The sequence below is a fragment of the Lithobates pipiens genome, unplaced genomic scaffold (assembly GCF_037356315.1).
Source record: "Lithobates pipiens isolate NorthernLeopardFrog02 unplaced genomic scaffold, aLitPip1_a1.2 Scaffold_8, whole genome shotgun sequence".
In the NCBI taxonomy this organism is placed as follows: Eukaryota; Metazoa; Chordata; class Amphibia; order Anura; family Ranidae; genus Lithobates; species Lithobates pipiens.
The window spans coordinates 514,699,393-514,717,442 of record NW_027507903.1 but is presented as its reverse complement, the minus strand read 5'-3'; the positions used below and the strand labels follow the sequence as shown (position 1 = coordinate 514,717,442).

Below are 18,050 nucleotides of genomic sequence, written 5' to 3'. Positions count from 1 at the left end.
GTCCCCACCCCCTTTCCTGATCTGCCGAGCTACGTGCTTGGATAAGGGTCTAGTATGGATTTTGGGGGGACCCCACCCCATTTTATCAGTGTGGGGGTTCTCCTTAAAATTCATACCAGAGAAAAAGGGGCTGCTATGGTCTTGGAGGGGGAATTCTATGACTTTTTTTTTTTTTTTATTTTGACATGGGTTTCCCCTTTAAAGATCCTCAGGGCACAAGTCGCATGCCAAAGTTGGATCAGTAAAGACGATGATCTGACTTTGATCCAGCTTTAATGATATTAAATGGGCTGAAGTAGGATCAAAGTCGGATCAAAAGTAGTGCAGAAACCTTTTTCAAAGTCGGACCAGTTAAGACGACTCTCATAGGGAATGATTTATACACGTCATGTAACATGTGCTTCCAATGATGGAGCGTTTGTCATACCAGTGTGAACCCAGCCTAAATACGCATCAAACTCACAAAGGGGGTTTGGGGACGTATATGCGCATTAAGTAATTTGTTCAGCGTCAGTATTTTGAGCAAGGCTTAATACTGGACTTGCATTTTTTTTGTTTTGTTCAGCCAGATGATCAACTTCTGATGAGTGGGGACAGCTACACACGGATTGAAATTCAGCTGCTCCATGCTAAACCAGCCATATATTAATCAGTGTATGACCAGCTTAAGAATGGTTGAAGTGTTGGTGGATTCTAAAAATGATCATCAGGATTGCAGCAAGGACAGCTCTCTATGGGCTTGCGAATCCAAAATGTCATCACTGTAGTACTGGTGCCTGGTGCATATGGGCGTTCCACAGGTGTTTGGTAAAAATGTATTTGCACACAATAACAAGTCACAGCAGTATCCGACACATTTTCGAAGCTCATAAGTCTTCATCAGGGTTAAGAATGCAACATATAGATAAATGTTTATCATTTGACATGGTAAAAATTCACTATATGTGGGTTCAGTACTAGACATAAAAGGCATCAAAATACATTAAAGCGGTGGTTGGCAAGCCATCGATTGCAATCTACCATTTGATCGTGGGGAGCAGACAGGTAGATCATGAACACTGCTCCCCCCCCCAGCCTCTGCCATTCTTATGTTCACTGAGCATAGTGCTGAATAAAGGGCGTGGACTGGAGCTGCCTCAGTGATTGCTTGCTAGGCAGTCCTAGCAACCAATCATCAACTTGTTATTATGAAAAGTAAATTCTGGCTGCTCCAGCTTTCGCGTTCCATCCAGCACTATGCGGTCTCCTGATCACAGAGCTGTGTGTGTGTGTGTGTGTGTGTGTGTGTGGTGCATATATATGTATGTGGGGGGCGGGTGTTTGGGGGGGTGAAGGACACTACAGTCAGTGAGAAAGTCGGTGATGTGAAGGAGGGGTAGAGGGCACCCTTTTGGGGGGTACAGGACACTAAAGTAGGGGGTGATGTGAAGAGGTGCAGAGGAAACTGCTTTGGGGGGAGTACAAGATTCTATTTTGGGGGGCAAAGGAAACTGCGTTGGGGGGATACAGGACACTACTGTGTGGGGAGGGGGCATGGGAGGTGATGTGTGAAAGGGTCCGAGGACAGGGGGGGGTACAGAACACTGCAATGGGGGTCAGAGGACTGTAAAGTGGGAGGGTGATGTGAAGGGGCAGAGGACACTACTATGAGGGGGCAGTGAACTCTACTGTTGGGGGGGGGTGATGTGAAGGGGGCAGAGGACACTGTTCTTTGTGCCGTCTTTTTATTGGGCTCTAGACAGTTTTTTGGCTTTGATTTTTTTTAAAAGGGCGCCACCTAGCATCCCATTAACCCCCGCCAACTTCCCTGATCAGGTCTGCCTAAACTGCTAGGTGGACCTGATCCGCAAGCTTGTGGGCAAGGACCCATAGGGGTCATCCAAATGGTTGATGCTTTGTCCACTTGGGGTGAATTTGAGTGAACACAGGAGGAGTGGTGCAATCTACACATCTGTTGATCGCTGGAAAATCTATTTTTTTTATTGCACTTTATATTGATACACAAATTTTGGCAGTTCTTGTTTGCTTTATATATTACTGGAGAGCTTTTGCAAGTGGATGAGAAGTTTTACTATTTACTATAGCAAAGAACGATTATGTTTTAACTCACTATATTAGGTGATTTACAGTAATGTGGGTGCTTGCAGTTTTTCTAGGATTAGGTACATAGTTAGGAGCTTTGGAAGTGATCATCAGATTTCACCTGTTGGAGTGTGATAATGATAGAATAAATGAAACATTTTACATTCATCTTTCAATGTCAAAATCAGAACAGAATCGCCACTTTAATAATAAAATCATATATAAAACATCTTACATATAACACTTGAGAGGTCGATAGGTGGTGACAAGGACATAGAGGCGCAGGTCGAATTTTTTCCCTCCGATCAGCAAAGGATTGTCGATATACAAAGAGATAACATAGGCTTCTTTGGAAGACTGTGACACAAACCTAAATAACATTCAGAGATTTAGCACTATTTGTAACAAAATGATCACCAAAAACAACACAAATTCATGAAAGCTGAACTCAGGGCAAATACAGTATAAAAGTCATAAATCAATTTACATTTTTAATTAATGCAGCCCTTATTTTTTTTAATGCAAGCAGTGTAAGTGTCTGAATTTAAGTTGGTATTAGCCTCTTGCAATCCCTTGTATAGCAGAACTCAGACTGGAAGATGGAGAAGCAGCGCAAGGAGCCATTCAGTTGTGCTAAAATGCAAGGAACAAGCCAATAGAAGGAGACAGCAGAGCGACAGAGATGAGCATATCAGTCTGCTGCCTTTCTATTCACTGTCCAATCACAAGCTGTGGAGGGACAAGACCTGTAAGGCCGCGTACACACGCGGGGACTGTTCGGCCAACTTTGTCCGCTGAACAGTGTTTCGGCGGACAGTCTGCCCGTGTGTGGGCTTTCAGCGGACAGTTTCAGCGAACAGTCCGCTGAACAAGGTTTTTCGGAAATTCCGAAAAACTGTCCGCTGAAACTTTGTTTCAGCGAACAGTCCCCTCGTGTGTAGGCTTGTTCGTCAAACTAAGTTCCGCGCATGCTCAGAAAGGATTTACACGCCGAAAGTTATAATGCAGTGTATAGGACGTCGTATTTTTCGTCCCGTCGTACGTGCCGTTCACGTCATCGCTCACGGTTTCAGCAAACTGTTCGTTCGTCGTGTGTGGCCTTGTCCGTCCATGCTAATTTTGAGCGGACTGTTTGCTGAAACTGTTTGACGGACAAAGTTGGGCGAACAGTCCCCGCGTGTGTACGCGGCCTAAGTGTGACTAAACTGCAGAAAGGAAAGATTAGGTCCCCCTCTCCTGTGCTATGGGGCAGAGCTGTGTAAATCTCAGGACTGGATGGACACAAGTACAATTCCTGTGGCAGGCAAAACAACTCTGATTAATCTATATATATGTTTTCAGATAAATAATTTAGCGGTATATATTTAGCAGTCTGCCTGGAGTTAAACTTAAAAAAACATATTTGTGCAAAACTACTTTTACTTTTTATGGTTATTCTGTACAGCTGGGGTTGTCAACCCCCGGGGCCGTCGCCCTTCTGCAGCTGGGCCGCGGGTGCGGGTGGCTGGCTAGAAAAATGCTGGGCTGCCGGCATGAGAGCACTGGGTGGATGGAAGAAGCGAGCGGGCGGGCAAGCAGAGGTGATATCATCTCTCTCCGACCCGCATCACTGCTCTTCCACCTTCAAAGCCTGTCTCAGTGTTGGAGGTGTGGCGGGAGCAGAGAGATGACATCATCTCATACTGCCCGCCCCGCATCACCGGTCTCATGAGGTTCCTCGCTGTGTGAAAACAGATTCCTTGTTCAGTGGTGCAGATTGCCTGCCCCCTGGAAAGCTAATCAGTTATGGCAGAAGGGTGGAGCCAGAGAGTGACAGCCGGAGGAGTCCCGGACCCTCCCTCTGCCAGGTGAGACCGGCTGCAGCATGAGGAGGGAGACGCCCTGTTACATCCAGAGGGGCATCCCACAGAGATGTGACGTCATCAGTGACAGGTGAGCTGTGTGTGGAAGTACAGGTGAGGTGTGCTGGGACTTGTAGTTCACCCCCTCAGCTGTCTGCCTGACAAACCACAAGGGGCGCTCCACTCACTCCACATCTGGTGACAAGCAAGGATAGAGAGCAAATGTTGATGCGTTTCACACAATAATGATAATGTTATGATTAAGCCCCATTTGGCCTGAAACGCGTCAACGCTTGCTCTATATCCTGTGTTTTGTTTGTTTGAACATGTTTTTGCAATACATTTTTGGATCTTCTATTTCTGGTGTGTAGTCTTCCAAGCTCTACATTTGATGCGCTTGGTTCTGCTGTTGCAGACTTCACAAGACTCATGAGTATTTGACACTTCTGAAAGGTTTGGATGCTCCTGTCCCCGCCACACGCTGTGGCTCCATCCTCCCACACCTACATCACCATGGAGGTCAGCAGTGGCATAGAGGTTAGAGGATGAAACCACATTGCTTGGCTTGCAACAAGGCATTTGATACTCCCAGAAGTGTTGAATGCCAAAGAGTCTTGTGACTGCAGGAGTGGACACTTTTGGATAAACGGGTATAGGGGCAGCACTAAATTTAGGCGTTTACAAAATTGTGACAACTCTCTCTTTATTTTGTATCCCTCTTCTGGCCACCTCTGGAGTTTTGGGGCTAAATGTAGCAAGAAATCTGTAGAGGGAAGGGGGTGCCAGGCTACATGATAGAAGTCCGGGGACGCACAATAGTTCAATAAACACAAAATCATATCTCATTTCTGTCGTCTAGTGATCTGTAAACCTAAAAATAGTATTTTTCCTACAACTTAACTGTAAATCCCTTTCTTGGAGTACATCCCAGAGCAGCCATAACTAACTGGGTTATACGTCACCTATAGGTGAATGGACACTGGCACACCCAAAAGACAGGAAGTCCTCCCCTATATAACCCCTCCTGCACAGGAAGTACATCAGTGATGTAGCAAGCAATAAAACTTCAGACAAGAGGGGAGGGACCTCTGTGTCCTGTGATGTACTCCAAGAAAAGGATTTTACAAGTAAATTGTAGAAAAAAAAAAAAAAAAAGGTCTTTATTGTACATCACGTGACATAATAACTAACTGGGACATCCCAAAGCAATGCTTCTGAGGGGAGGGAGACACCATCACAGAAACTGCCACCAGAGAAGGACCTACTCTGCTATCTGTAATACACTGAGGCCAAAGGCAGTATCCTCCACGTTATTGACATCCATGCGATAAAAATCCTGTAGATGTATAAACCAAAGACCAAATAGTCGTCTTCTTGCAAACCTTGGCCACTGACACCCGACGACAGATGGCCCAAGATACTCCTACACACCTGGTAGAAAATCTCACCCCAGAAAAAAAAAATGGGGATTTTGCCCTTTAAACCATAGGCATCAATGATAAACTGGCAGAGCCACTGCTAAATATTTGCCCTGGGTGCCACCTGGCCTTCCAGGGCTCTTCTGGCAGCATAAACCTGGACTCCTGACCTGTGCCGACAACTCAAGTAGATCCTGAGCATCTGAACTACCTCTAGAGTATGTAGCGCTCTCCCCTGCCAACTGTTAATTACGAGAAAAATAAAAAGGTAAGACACTGTCCTCATTCAAGTGAAAACTAGAAACCACTTTAAGCAATAAAAATGGATGAGGACCCAACATCACCTTATGATGCGAGACCAAGAATGGCTCCTTGCCATGAATGCATAAATGAGCTACCAACTATGACACTCCACTTAGTGAAGTGATAGCAACCAAAGAAGTCATCTTCTGAGATAAAAGGACTAACAGAATCTCCCAATTGGTTCAAAAAGTGACCTCTGCAAGGACAGTCCAGATGAAATTCAAGTCCAAAAGGACACAAGAGTGGCCAGACAGGCGGGACTGTCCACATTACATGCTGTATGAAGTAAGAATCAAGGCGTGAGAAACAACGGCCTCTGTAAAAAAAAAATGGATAGGATACGAACTCTGGCTCTTAACAGTACTTAAGGCCAATCTTTCCCCTACCAATTAGAGAAAGAAAAAAGAAAATCTCCCAACTCACATATTTCTCCGGGTGCCACTTCCTGGCTTCACCCCAGGCAACAAAAATATTTCCAAGTCCTGTAATTGAAGTTCCCCAAAGCTGGCTTCCAGGGGCTCAACAGTGCTCAGATGCAGGACTCAAGACCATTAGGTCCTGCTGGACTGGGAGTGTCCAAGGAGCAACCCCCGCAAGACTCGCTATGTCAGTGTACCAAGCCCTCCTGGGCTAATTTGGCCAACACTAAATATCAGTGTTACCACCTCCAGGATTCTTTGCAAAAGATGTGGCATTAGTCACAACAGAGAAATAGCGCCAAATAAGGGAGAACTGGCCCCTAAGGTGTTACCAGTGCATCTACCCCTATTGCCAGTGGGACTCTTGTCCGGACACACCTGTCCCAACTTGTTGTAGAACTTGGAATCTATTAGATTCACATGCAGAGTTCCACTTGCCATTATTCTATTTAATAATATGTATTGGCGATAGAGACAGCACTTGTACTGTCCCAGACAGAATGTGGTTCACCTTCCTGAGTCGCATGACCTTTGACGTCACCCTTGTGGTTGATATATATGCATGCAAAGGCATTTCAGGATTGAACCTACAACTGGTTTGTCCTATAATCCAGAGCAATGCATTCTGGCCAAAAGTTCCAAGATATTGATGGACAGTATTCTCTCCAGTGGAGACCAAGTCCACTGAACTGTAGCCACCCTCAAATCAAACTGGAGAGACTGGCATCAGTGGATATTAACTTCCAAATTCCTGAAAAGGAAGAATATCAACCACCAATTTTTGCTCTGCAACAACCCAGGAACAGAACCCTCCGGCAAACCAATGCCTGGATCTTCAGGTTCCAGACAAAGAGAATGATACTCTACCAAGACCTGGAGTAAAACTGTATGTAGGGAAAGTGCTTCGACCTAAATACAGCTTCCTCCTGTGGAAATATATCGAAAGGAACCCCTGGAATCGACTGCTTCCTGAGCAAAGATTATTGAGTTAATGAGTATTGAGGCATCTTCAGCAAGCGCAGAACTGGGACTAGAAGCTTTGTGAACCCTCCAGAGCGGTGGCCAACCCAAAAGGAAGATTTGCAAAAATAATGACTTTCCACTGCAATTACAGAAATCTTTGATGAGCCTGGAAACAAACTGCCACATGAAGATGTGCGTTTACTGATGATTATGGACCCAGGAATCTACCTCTTGCAGAGAGGTCATCACTGAACAGACCTAGCCTATCTGAAACAGAAGGATGCTCAGTGGCTTGAGATCTTAAGATAGACCTCATGTCCCCATTTAATTGTCTCACAATAATAAGCCCATAACTTCTCCTCCAAGAGCCAATGCAAGGCAAAATACCGACGACTCTATGGAAGACCCCGACAGTCCTAAGGTGCACTTAACCTACCAAGATTCTGATGGCTAAAAAAAAAAAAAAAAAAGGGGGGCAAACCACCTCAGAGACTGCCCTAAAAAACTATGGTTTGAGATACTCTCAAAACACCGTAGCCTCAGATGCCTCTTTCACTTAGGAGGGAAAAAAAAAAAAACTTACAGCTTTGTACTAACCATCCAAGTACTAACCAGGCTTGATCCGAGATTAGGCACCACAGTGGCTCAGATACCCCTGATGCCATTGGTCCAACAGGAGATGTGAACACCGCCAGATAACTGGACCTGAAGTTGGTGTACCTGCCTCCCCCAGCCGCCTCTCCCTTCTGGAGTCATTTAGATAGTCTAACAGGTACATAGTAAAGTGACTACATTAGACAAAAAAGAATACGTAGTTCCACAAGGATGCAGGTCTAGACAACGTTGGACTACCGGTATACAACACCGTAGGTATGTAAGTATGCAGGTACTCAGGTATGCCGTTATGTAGGTACCTAGGAATGCAAACACGTAAGTATACAAGTATTCTTGCTGTTCATGCATTTACGTATGCAGTAAAATCCAAAAAAACATAATGTAAATAAGCACGTTTATACATGCATGTATAGAATATGCATTTATGCACACACGTGCTTATGCACAGGTGTTTATGCTAGTAAGCAAGCATGTGTTTATTCAACATTTATACAAAACGTGCTTATTAAAGTTAAAGTAAGAATGCGTTTATACAAAATATGCATTTATTTACAGTATGTGCAATCATGTGTCTATGCCTCACGTGTTTATATATATATATATATATATATATATATATATATATATATATATATATATATATATATATAGTATGCAAAATGTGTCTTATGTAGACATGTGTCTATGCACATTACGCAAACACAAGTCTTTGCAACATGTTTGTGCAAAAAAGAGGGGGGAGGGAGGTGGGACTTTAGATGGGGTGTGTGGGGTAGAGCCAGACAAAACAATATACATATGTAAAAAATGATATTCTTTATTAGACCAAAGATAGGGCATGGATCAACTCATAAATGCATAATAGCACATTGGCATATAAAAGTATCAACATACATATTGAGGATAACCCTCTCCCCTCCTTCCCACACATTATAGGCGTGGGGGATTGGGCGGGCGGCTTCACCGTGCATTGGCGCCAAACCTCCCGCGCCATGCATGCGACGCCTAGTGGGCGTCCCTTCACGCAGGCGTGTGCCATTTCAGCTTGGCTGACACATGGTAAGTAGGTCCGGCTGCTGCCGTGCTGTCATGCCAGTGTGACGCTGGATGGGACCCCGACCACTGGGCTCACCCTGCAGTTCCCCTTCAGTGACCGTTTCTCAGGAGCCCCACGCTGCATTCCATTTTTGGTTCATATCCCATCAGGACCTACATGGGTAAATACAGTGGTGTGAAAAAGTGTTTGCCCCCTTCCTCATTTCCTGTTCCTTTGCATGTTTCTCACACTTAAGTGTTTTCGGAACATCAAACCAATTTAAACAATAGTCAAGGACAACACAAGTAAACACAAAATGCAATTTGTAAATGAAGGTGTTTATTATTAAAGGTGAAAAAAAATCCAAACCATCATGGCCCTGTGTGAAAAAGTGATTGCCCCCCTTGTTAAAACATACTATAACTGTGGTTGTCCACACCTGAGTTCAATTTCTCTAGCCACACCCAGGCCTGATTATTGCCACACCTGTTCACAATCAAGGCATCACTTAAATAGGAGCTGCTTGACACAGTAAGGTCCACCAGAAGATCCTTAAAAGCTACACATCATGCCGAGACCCAAAGAAATTCAGGAACAATTGAGAAAGAAAGTAATTGAGATCTATCAGTCTGGAAAGGGTTATAAAGCCATTTCCAAAGCTTTGGGAATCCAGCGAACCACAGTGAGAGCCATTATCCACAAATGGCGAAGACATGGAACAGTGGTGAACCTTCCCAGGAGTGGCCGGCCGCCCAAAATTACCCCAAGAGCGCAGCGACGACTCATCCAAGAGGTCACAAAAGACCCCACAACAACGTCCAAGGAACTGCAGGCCTCACTTGCCTCAGTTAAGGTCAGCGTTCATGCCTCCACCATCAGGAAAAGACTGGGCAAAAATGGCCTGCATGGCAGAGTTCCAAGGAGAAAACCACTGCTGAGCAAAAAGAACATCAAAGCTCGTCTCAATTTCTCCACAACACATCTTGATGATCCCCAAGACTTTTGGGACAACATTCTGTGGACCGATGAGACAAAAGTGGAACTCTTTGGAAGGTGTGTGTCCAAGTATATCTGGCGTAGAAGGAACACTGCATTTCATAAAAAGAACATTATACCAACAGTAAAATATGGTGGTGGTAGTGTGATGGTCTGGGGCTGTTTTGCTGCTTCAGGACCTGGAAGACTTGCCGTGATAAAAGGAACTATGAATTCTGCTGTCTACCAAGAGATCCTGAAGGAGAATGTCCGACCATCTGTTCGTGTACTCAAGCTGAAACGAACTTGGGTTCTGCAGCAGGACAATGATCCTAAACACACCAGCAAGTCCACCACCGAATGGCTGAAGAAAAACAAAATGAAGACTTTGGAGTGGCCTAGCCAAAGTCCTGACCTGAATCCTATTGAGATGTTGTGGTATGACCTTAAAAAGGCCGTTCATGCTCGAAAACCCTCTAATGTAACTGAATTAGGACAATTCTGCAAAGATGAGTGGGCCAAAATTCCTCCAGGACGCTGTAAAAGCCTCGTTTCACGTTATCGCAAACGCTTGGTTGCAGTTGTTGCTGCTAAGGGTGGCCCAACCAGTTATTAGGTTTAGGGGGCAATCACTTTTTCACACAGGGCCATGATGGTTTGGATTTTTTTTCACCTTTAATAATAAACACCTTCATTTACAAATTGCATTTTGTGTTTACTTGTGTTGTCCTTGACTATTGTTTAAATTGGTTTGATGTTCCGAAACACTTAAGTGTGAGAAACATGCAAAGGAACAGGAAATGAGGAAGGGGGCAAACACTTTTTCACACCACTGTACATAGAAAGCTCTTTTTGATTCCTCTATAACAAGCATTATTACTATTTCTTTACTCTAGCTTTCATTATTTTCTCCTGATTTCAGGAATCTCCTCTCCTCTTCCCTATTTTCACTATATGGACACCCTATTTTTTCATTATTTTCACCTTGAGCCTACTCTATGACATTTCTTTTTATTTATACCAATATGGTAACAAAGCACTTGCTTATATAGAAACCCCATCCACAGCTACATAAAGATTTTTCCATACACACTTTTTGGGGGACTGCGTGCATTCTCCTGGTTCATGCTTGGGTCCTCTCCTCAGCTCCCGTGCTAGACATATTTACCTGGCTGACCTCCGGCAGGTGGCATTGCATGGTCTCAGTATCAGTTCTTATGTGAGTACTTTCAGTTATGCCCGTTTTTCTGTTCATCATCATCCTTAATCCCTCCTAGCCCCTTTTTAGTATATGAATGCACTTGCTCCTGATGAGTGGATAGAAGTCCATGAAACGTCGTTGTGCTTATTTTGATGCATCTATTTCATATTTATGATTCTAGATGGTTTTATTGCTTTACCACCCTGATATAATGTTATGTCTACTCCATTTGGGGGACTGTGATATAATATTTACTTTCTGTGTCATGTTGGTGACTATCCTCACTATGTATGTTGATACATTGTATTTTATATGCCAGTGTGCTATTATGCATTTATATGGGTTGATCCATGCCATATCTTTGGTCTAATAAAGAATATCATTTTTTACATATGTATATGGTTTTGTCTGACTCCAACCCACGCACCTCATATAAAGTCCCACCCTCCCCCCTCTTTTTTCCATAAGTGACCAGGGATGGAGGCGCAATATTCCCTGTTACGTCTCGAGTCCCACATATTCCCCCTTCTTTCTTTGATATCTATGCAACATGTGTCATGTGCCTTATGCAGACATGAGCCTATGCGACCAGCTTTTAGCAACATAAGCTTTTCGCAAACTTTTAGCAAGCATGAGCTCTCTGCAACCATAAGCTTCTGGCAAGCATGCACTTAACACACTTTTAGCTAAGTTTGCAAGTATGCACCTGTTCAACTGCACCCGGCCCCATACTAGTTTTGTATCAAATGCACATTATGCTGGGAGACAACACTTTCACCTGCTACCCATACAGTGGTGTATCGACTTAGTTGTACAGGCTGCCCGTATTAAGCAGTAAGTATGCAGCATATAATCATGACTTGTCTGGCCACACAGTTCTTCCATAGCAAGTACTCTCACTTCACTAGTATCCATGGGCTGCTGTTATGTCTCAAGAGGCCCAGCTGAATCTGCCGAGCACATGGCAAACATGGCCGCCCCTCCACTTCCTGTCTATATAGAAATAGGCATTGGCACCCTCTAGTGGCTGGAGGAGAGAACGGCAGCCCATACTCTTAAGAAGTACACAGAGCATGTTTTAAACAACATACTGCCTTTTTGGGTTACTGAGAGAGCACCAGACAGTCATATATATATATATATATATATATATATATATATATATACACATACATACATACATACACAGTATATATATATATATATATATATATATATATATATATATATATATATATAGTTTTTTTTTTTAAAGAAACTGCAAACAAATGCAGACTTGCCATTCCTGCTGCAGGACTCTGAACATAATAGGAGTCCAAACTTCACCCATCACGTCGAGCTTTGTCATGAAAGACCTTCAGGCACTGGGTCCCCCTTAATGTGGGGTCCACTCCCTTGGACCTGTATAGCACCCTACAGGAAAGCACCTTGGTCAGAACAAACACTGCACATGGTTCCATTACCCAGGGTCCAGTGCTGTAAGGCCACATTATAGGCAAACCTCTAGGAATCTTCTCTCCTTCCAATGAGGCTTGGGTACCATCCATTTTTGCAGACAGCTTTTTCGAATGGATCCAAATGAAGTCCATGATTCTAAATAGAACTGTCCAGACCTCCAACATGTATCATATCAGTGACCATTTACTGGAAAAAATAAAAAATAAACGGAGGTACTTCCTGTGTAGGAAGGGTTATATAGGGGAGAACTTCATGTCTTTTTTTGGTGTGCCAATGTCCATTCACCTATAAATTATAGCTGATCTGTGTCCCATGATGTACGCTAAAGAAAAAGTATTTTTGCATTTTAACCACTTTCAGACCGGACCATTTTGCTGGTAAATGACCAGAGGTCTTTTTACAATTTGGCACTGCGCTGCTTTAACTGGTAATTGCGCGGTCATGCAATGTTGTACCCAAACAAAATTTGCGTCCTTTTCTTCCCACAGATAGAGCTTTTTTTTGATGGTATTTGATTGCCTCTGCGATTTTTATTTTTTGCGATATAAACGTAAAAAGACCGCAAATTTTGAAAAAAAATGATATTTTCTACTTTTTGTTATTAGAAAAATCCAATAAACTCAATTTTAGTCATACATTTAGGCCAAAATGTATTCAGCCACATGTCTTTGGTAAAAAAAGTCAATAATTGTATATTTATTGGTTTGCGCAAAAGTTGTCACATCTACAAACTAAGGTACGTTTTCTGGAATTTACGCAGCTTTTAGTTTACGACTGCCTATCTCATTTCTTGAGGTGCTAAAATGGCAGGGCAGTACAAAACCCCCCCAAATGACCCCATTTTGGAAAGTAGACCCCCTAAGGAAATTGATAAGTGGCATGTTGAGCCCATTGAATATTTTATTTTTTTGCCTCAAGCGATTGAATAATGACAAAAAAAAAATTATTTTTTTTTTTTACACAAAGTTGTCACTAAATGATATATTGCTCACACATGCTATGGGCATATGTGAAATGACACCCCAAAATAAATTCTGCTGCTTCTCCTGAGTATGGGGATACCACATATGTGGGACTTTTTGGGAGCCTAGCCGTGTACGGGGCGTCGAAAACCAAGCACCGCCTTCAGGCTTTCTAAGGGCGTAAATTTTTGATTTCACTTCTCACTACCTATTACAGTTTTGAAGGCCATAAAATGCCAAGATGGCACAAAACCCCCACAAATGACCCCATTTTAGAAAGTAGACACCCCAAGCTATTTGCTGAGAGGCATTTTGAGTCCATGGAATATTTTATATTTTGCCACAAGTTGCGGGAAAATTACAAACTTTAATTTTTTTTTATTTTTTTTTCACAAAGTTGTCACTAAATGATATATTGCTCACACATGCTATGGGCATATGTGAAATGACACCCCAAAATAAATTTCTGCTGCTTCTCCTGAGTAGGCGGATACCACATATGTGGGACTTTTTGGGAGCCTAGCCGCGTACGGGGCCCCGAAAACCAAGCACCGCCTTCAGGCTTTCTAAGGGCGTTACAGTTTTGAAGGCCATAAAATGCCAAGATGGCACAAACCCCCCCCAAATGACCCCATTTTGGAAAGTAGACACCCCTAAATTTAGGGGTACACTAGTGAGACTAGGTAATAAATGGTGGGTGCCCTGAAACTATAAAAAAATAACTAACCAACCAGCGTCACCTGTAACAGTTATATGGTGATCACTGGTGAAAGGGTTAACTAGGGGGCAATCAGGGGGCTTTATGCGGTAGTATATGGGGGTCCCTGGCGCTATAAAAAGCTGCGGCGAACCTAAATACCTACCTGCCTAACTAGCGTCACCTGTGACACTAATACAGCGATCAGAAAAACGATCGCTTATTAGGCTGGGTTCACACTTGAGCGATGCAGGAACGCCACGAATCCGCGGTGGGTTCCCGCATCACATGCCTCCCGGCGGCAGTTCACACTGCCCTATGCGAACTGCTGGGAGTGTCAGTGAAATGTTAATGACACCCCCAGATCAGTTTGCATATCGCAGTGCGATCTGCAAACTCGGATCGCATGGTGTGAACACCCATGCGATCCGATTCTGCTGCGGACCAAAAAAAGGGTCCCGTGCGAGTTTGCGGCGGGTGCGACACGAATTCAGCCATACTATCTGTATGGCTGAACTCGAATCGCACAGAGATCGGATGTGATTTGCACTGCAGTGCGGTGCGAATCACATCCGTTCTCATAAACCGCTGCAATGTGAACCCAGCCTTAGTGACACTGGCGACGGGGGGTGATCACGGGGTTAAACCTTTATTGGGGGGGTTAGGGGGGTACCTTAGAACTAAAGGGGGCTAACCCTAACTGCCCTAACAGTAATTACAGTCACAAATGACACCCGCCGGGTGATCAGGGGGTTAAACCTTTATTAGGTAATAAATGGCGGGTGCCCTGAAACTATAAAAAAATAACTAACCAACCAGCGTCACCTGTAACAGTTATATGGTGATCACTGGTGAAAGGGTTAACTAGGGGGCAATCAGGGGGCTTTATGCGGTAGTATATGGGGGTCCCTGGCGCTATAAAAAGCTGCGGCGAACCTAAATACCTACCTGCCTAACTAGCGTCACCTGTGACACTAATACAGCGATCAGAAAAACGATCGCTTATTAGGCTGGGTTCACACTGGAGCGATGCGGGAACGCCACGAATCCGCGGCGGGTTCCCGCATCGCATGCCTCCCGGCGGCAGTTCACACTGCCCTATGCGAACTGCTGGGAGTGTCAGTGAAATGTTAATGACACCCCCAGATCAGTTCGCATATCGCAGTGCGATCTGCAAACTCGGATCGCATGGTGTGAACACCCATGCGATCCGATTCTGCTGCGGGCCAAAAAAAGGGTCCCGTGCGAATTTGCGGCGGGTGCGGCGGGTGCGATGCGAATTCAGCCATACTATCTGTATGGCTGAACTCGAATTGCACAGAGATCGGATGTGATTTGCACTGCAGTGCGGTGCGAATCACATTCGTTCTCATAAACCGCTGCAATGTGAACCCAGCCTTAGTGACACTGGCGACGGGGGGTGATCACGGGGTTAAACCTTTATTGGGGGGGTTAGGGGGGTACATTAGAACTAAAGGGGGCTAACCCTAACTGCCCTAACAGTTATTACAGTCACAAATGACAACAATGCAAAAAAAAAAAATGACATTGGTGTCACTGTGACTGGGGGGCAGGGGTAATTGGGGGGGTGATCGGGGGGGTGTGAGTGTGCCTGGCATGTTCTACTGTGTAGTGTCGTGTTGGTGCAACTCACCGATCCTCTCTCCTCGGTGTCGGAACGAAAAATACCGACACGGAGCAGAGATTACATCACTTCCTCTCCTGTGTTTACATTACAGGAGAGGAAGTGATGTGACGATGGATTTCTATTCGTCGGGAGCGATCGCGAGGGGGTGGCCATGAATGAATGGCCGCCCCCTCATCCCGGATCGCTCCCGAACGAATACCGACCGCCGCAGGCCGATCGGGCCCCCGACCCGCGGGAAGGCAAGGACGTACAGGTAAGCCCTTATGCCTGCCCGTGCCATTCTGTCGACGTACATCGTCGTGCGGCGGTCGGGAAGTGGTTAAGCAAAAAGCATACCGTCTAGCCATTGCTTTTACTTAAAGCAAAATAATTATAGTAATCCTCTAGTACAGGGGTGTCCAAACTACGGCCCTCCAGCTGTTGCAGAACTACACATCCCATGAGGCATTGTAAAACTCTGACATTCAAAGACATGACTAGGCATGATGGGGATTGTGGTTCCTGAACAACTGGAGGGCCGTAGTTTGGACACCCCTGCTCTAGTAGTATATAGAATTATGGCTCTGGAGCTGCCTGCAGTGATGTGCAGGGGAGGACAGTGAGCCCAACAGACAAGCTGCATGTTAGAGACATGTAGCTCCCGAAAATCATGCTCTCAAACGAAAAGGGTTGTTATTTCTTTACTGCTGCAATGGGATTTTGTTACAACTCAACTAAACCCTCCTATCCTTTACATCCATGGAAGCTGCCATCTAAGTCTCTGTTTGATCTGCAGTTGTCATGGTGCTGCACATGTGATCAGTTATGACATCAACCATTTGATGCCTTGACAGTTTGATTGAGAGCATAAGCAACTGTGCCAGTTATCCTTCATAGTATGCGTTGAATGTAACAGTTTTAGAAAACGGTTAGATCAATGAGTTTAGTTTTACTTTAAGGTCACAGTTTACATATAAAAACAGAGATAACAAATCAAGAGTCATAAATGCAGCTGGAATGACGCGGGTTACTCACGAGGAGGTCTTGCTGTCTCTGGACCATTTTTTAATCTGGGAGAGTTTGTTGATAAGGAATATTCCCTTCCCTTGAGCTTTTCCACAAGGTTTCATGATCCAGGTGCTGGAAGGGTTTTTCCGGAATTCTTCCACAAACAGGTTGTAATCTGCCGGGAGCATGAAGGTGACGGGCACAAAGTCTGTAAGAGACACAAACTGGCATTATGAATGTATTGTTCAGCTCTCAGTGGAGTTATTGTGCAGATGAGAATGTGCTGGCTTTACCATTTGAAACAAATCTATATGTGTTTTACTTGCTGCAAGGGTCACTGGGGCTTGTTATGGAAAAAAAAAAAAAATGGAGAACGCTAAGCTTCATGGCAATGTGTCAAAATTCCAACATATTTGAACTGTGGTTTATCTACCGCACAACTTTGACCAGAGATTTTGGACCTTTACTGATAATGACCTTAGTGCTTCCAGGCCTAAGAGCAGCATTACCCATGGCTTGCTCCCCTCCCTTCTACCTAACTGCTTCCACTTCACCTTATTTCCCTTCTCTCTTTTCTGCCTTTCTCTCTCCACTTCAGGATGTTTTCCCGTTTCACACGGCATAAGCAAAATCTCCAGAGCCCAATGATACTTGTATCGCCATCCTTCCACTTCTCTTCCTGGGACTTCACTGCTATTGTAGAGCACTTCAGTGTATTATGCATTCTTGAGTGTCTCCTTTATGGCAATATGATTATACAAATGAAAACTTGAGTTTTGGATTTCGTGTATGCCACTGTTTAGTGTTCTTAAAAACTAAAAAAAAAAATATTAAACAAGAAAACAAATGGAGAATACAATAAGCATTTGCAGAGCAATATCATATTTCTTTTTTTTTTTCTGTATTTATAAATTTTTCAGTACAAAAGCAAGGTGTAAAAAGTAAAAGTATGGTGAAAGTAGTAGGGATGGCTAAATCAGGGAAGGCAAAACACTGTATAGTACAGAGGAGAGTCCAACATTGTACCATATACAAAAACAAAAAAGTCCAAGCAACATCATAGAAATATACCAATATAATTCTGCTCTATCTAAATGTAATCTTACTAAATCCTAATTATTACTGACTGCAGTTAAATAGTGGTGGTGAGATATTCCATTCCTATGTAAATAAATCTAGTGAACTTAACAATGCAATCTTATACGATTCAAAGTTGCAATCATAATCAATTAAAAATTGCAATCCTATGCAATCCTCCCAATGACAACCTGTGTAACATACAATTCTCCATTTACATATATAGCATTCATATGCAATAGAGAAATTTGCAACCCTGTGCGATAATTGCAGTGACAACCTATAATTTCTATATAAAAGTTGATCAATATACAATAATCAATATAGAAATAAAGTGACCCATGTTTAAGGTGCTCTTGTGCCAAACT

At 43.8% G+C, this 18,050-nt stretch overlaps 1 protein-coding gene across 2 annotated transcripts in view; it reads right to left on the bottom strand.

The window, feature by feature from the left end:
- The window catches only part of TTLL1 (TTL family tubulin polyglutamylase complex subunit L1), a 93,857-nt gene that overhangs the window by 51,934 nt on the left and 23,873 nt on the right, over positions 1 to 18,050 (bottom strand). For both annotated transcript variants that reach the window (XM_077469401.1, XM_077469402.1), the window contains exons 4-5: positions 16,633 to 16,813; positions 2,318 to 2,452 (exon numbers count right to left, since the gene is read on the bottom strand). In XM_077469401.1, coding sequence (XP_077325527.1) covers positions 2,318 to 2,452; positions 16,633 to 16,813 — 316 coding nt within the window. The remainder of the gene's footprint in view (positions 1 to 2,317; positions 2,453 to 16,632; positions 16,814 to 18,050) is intronic.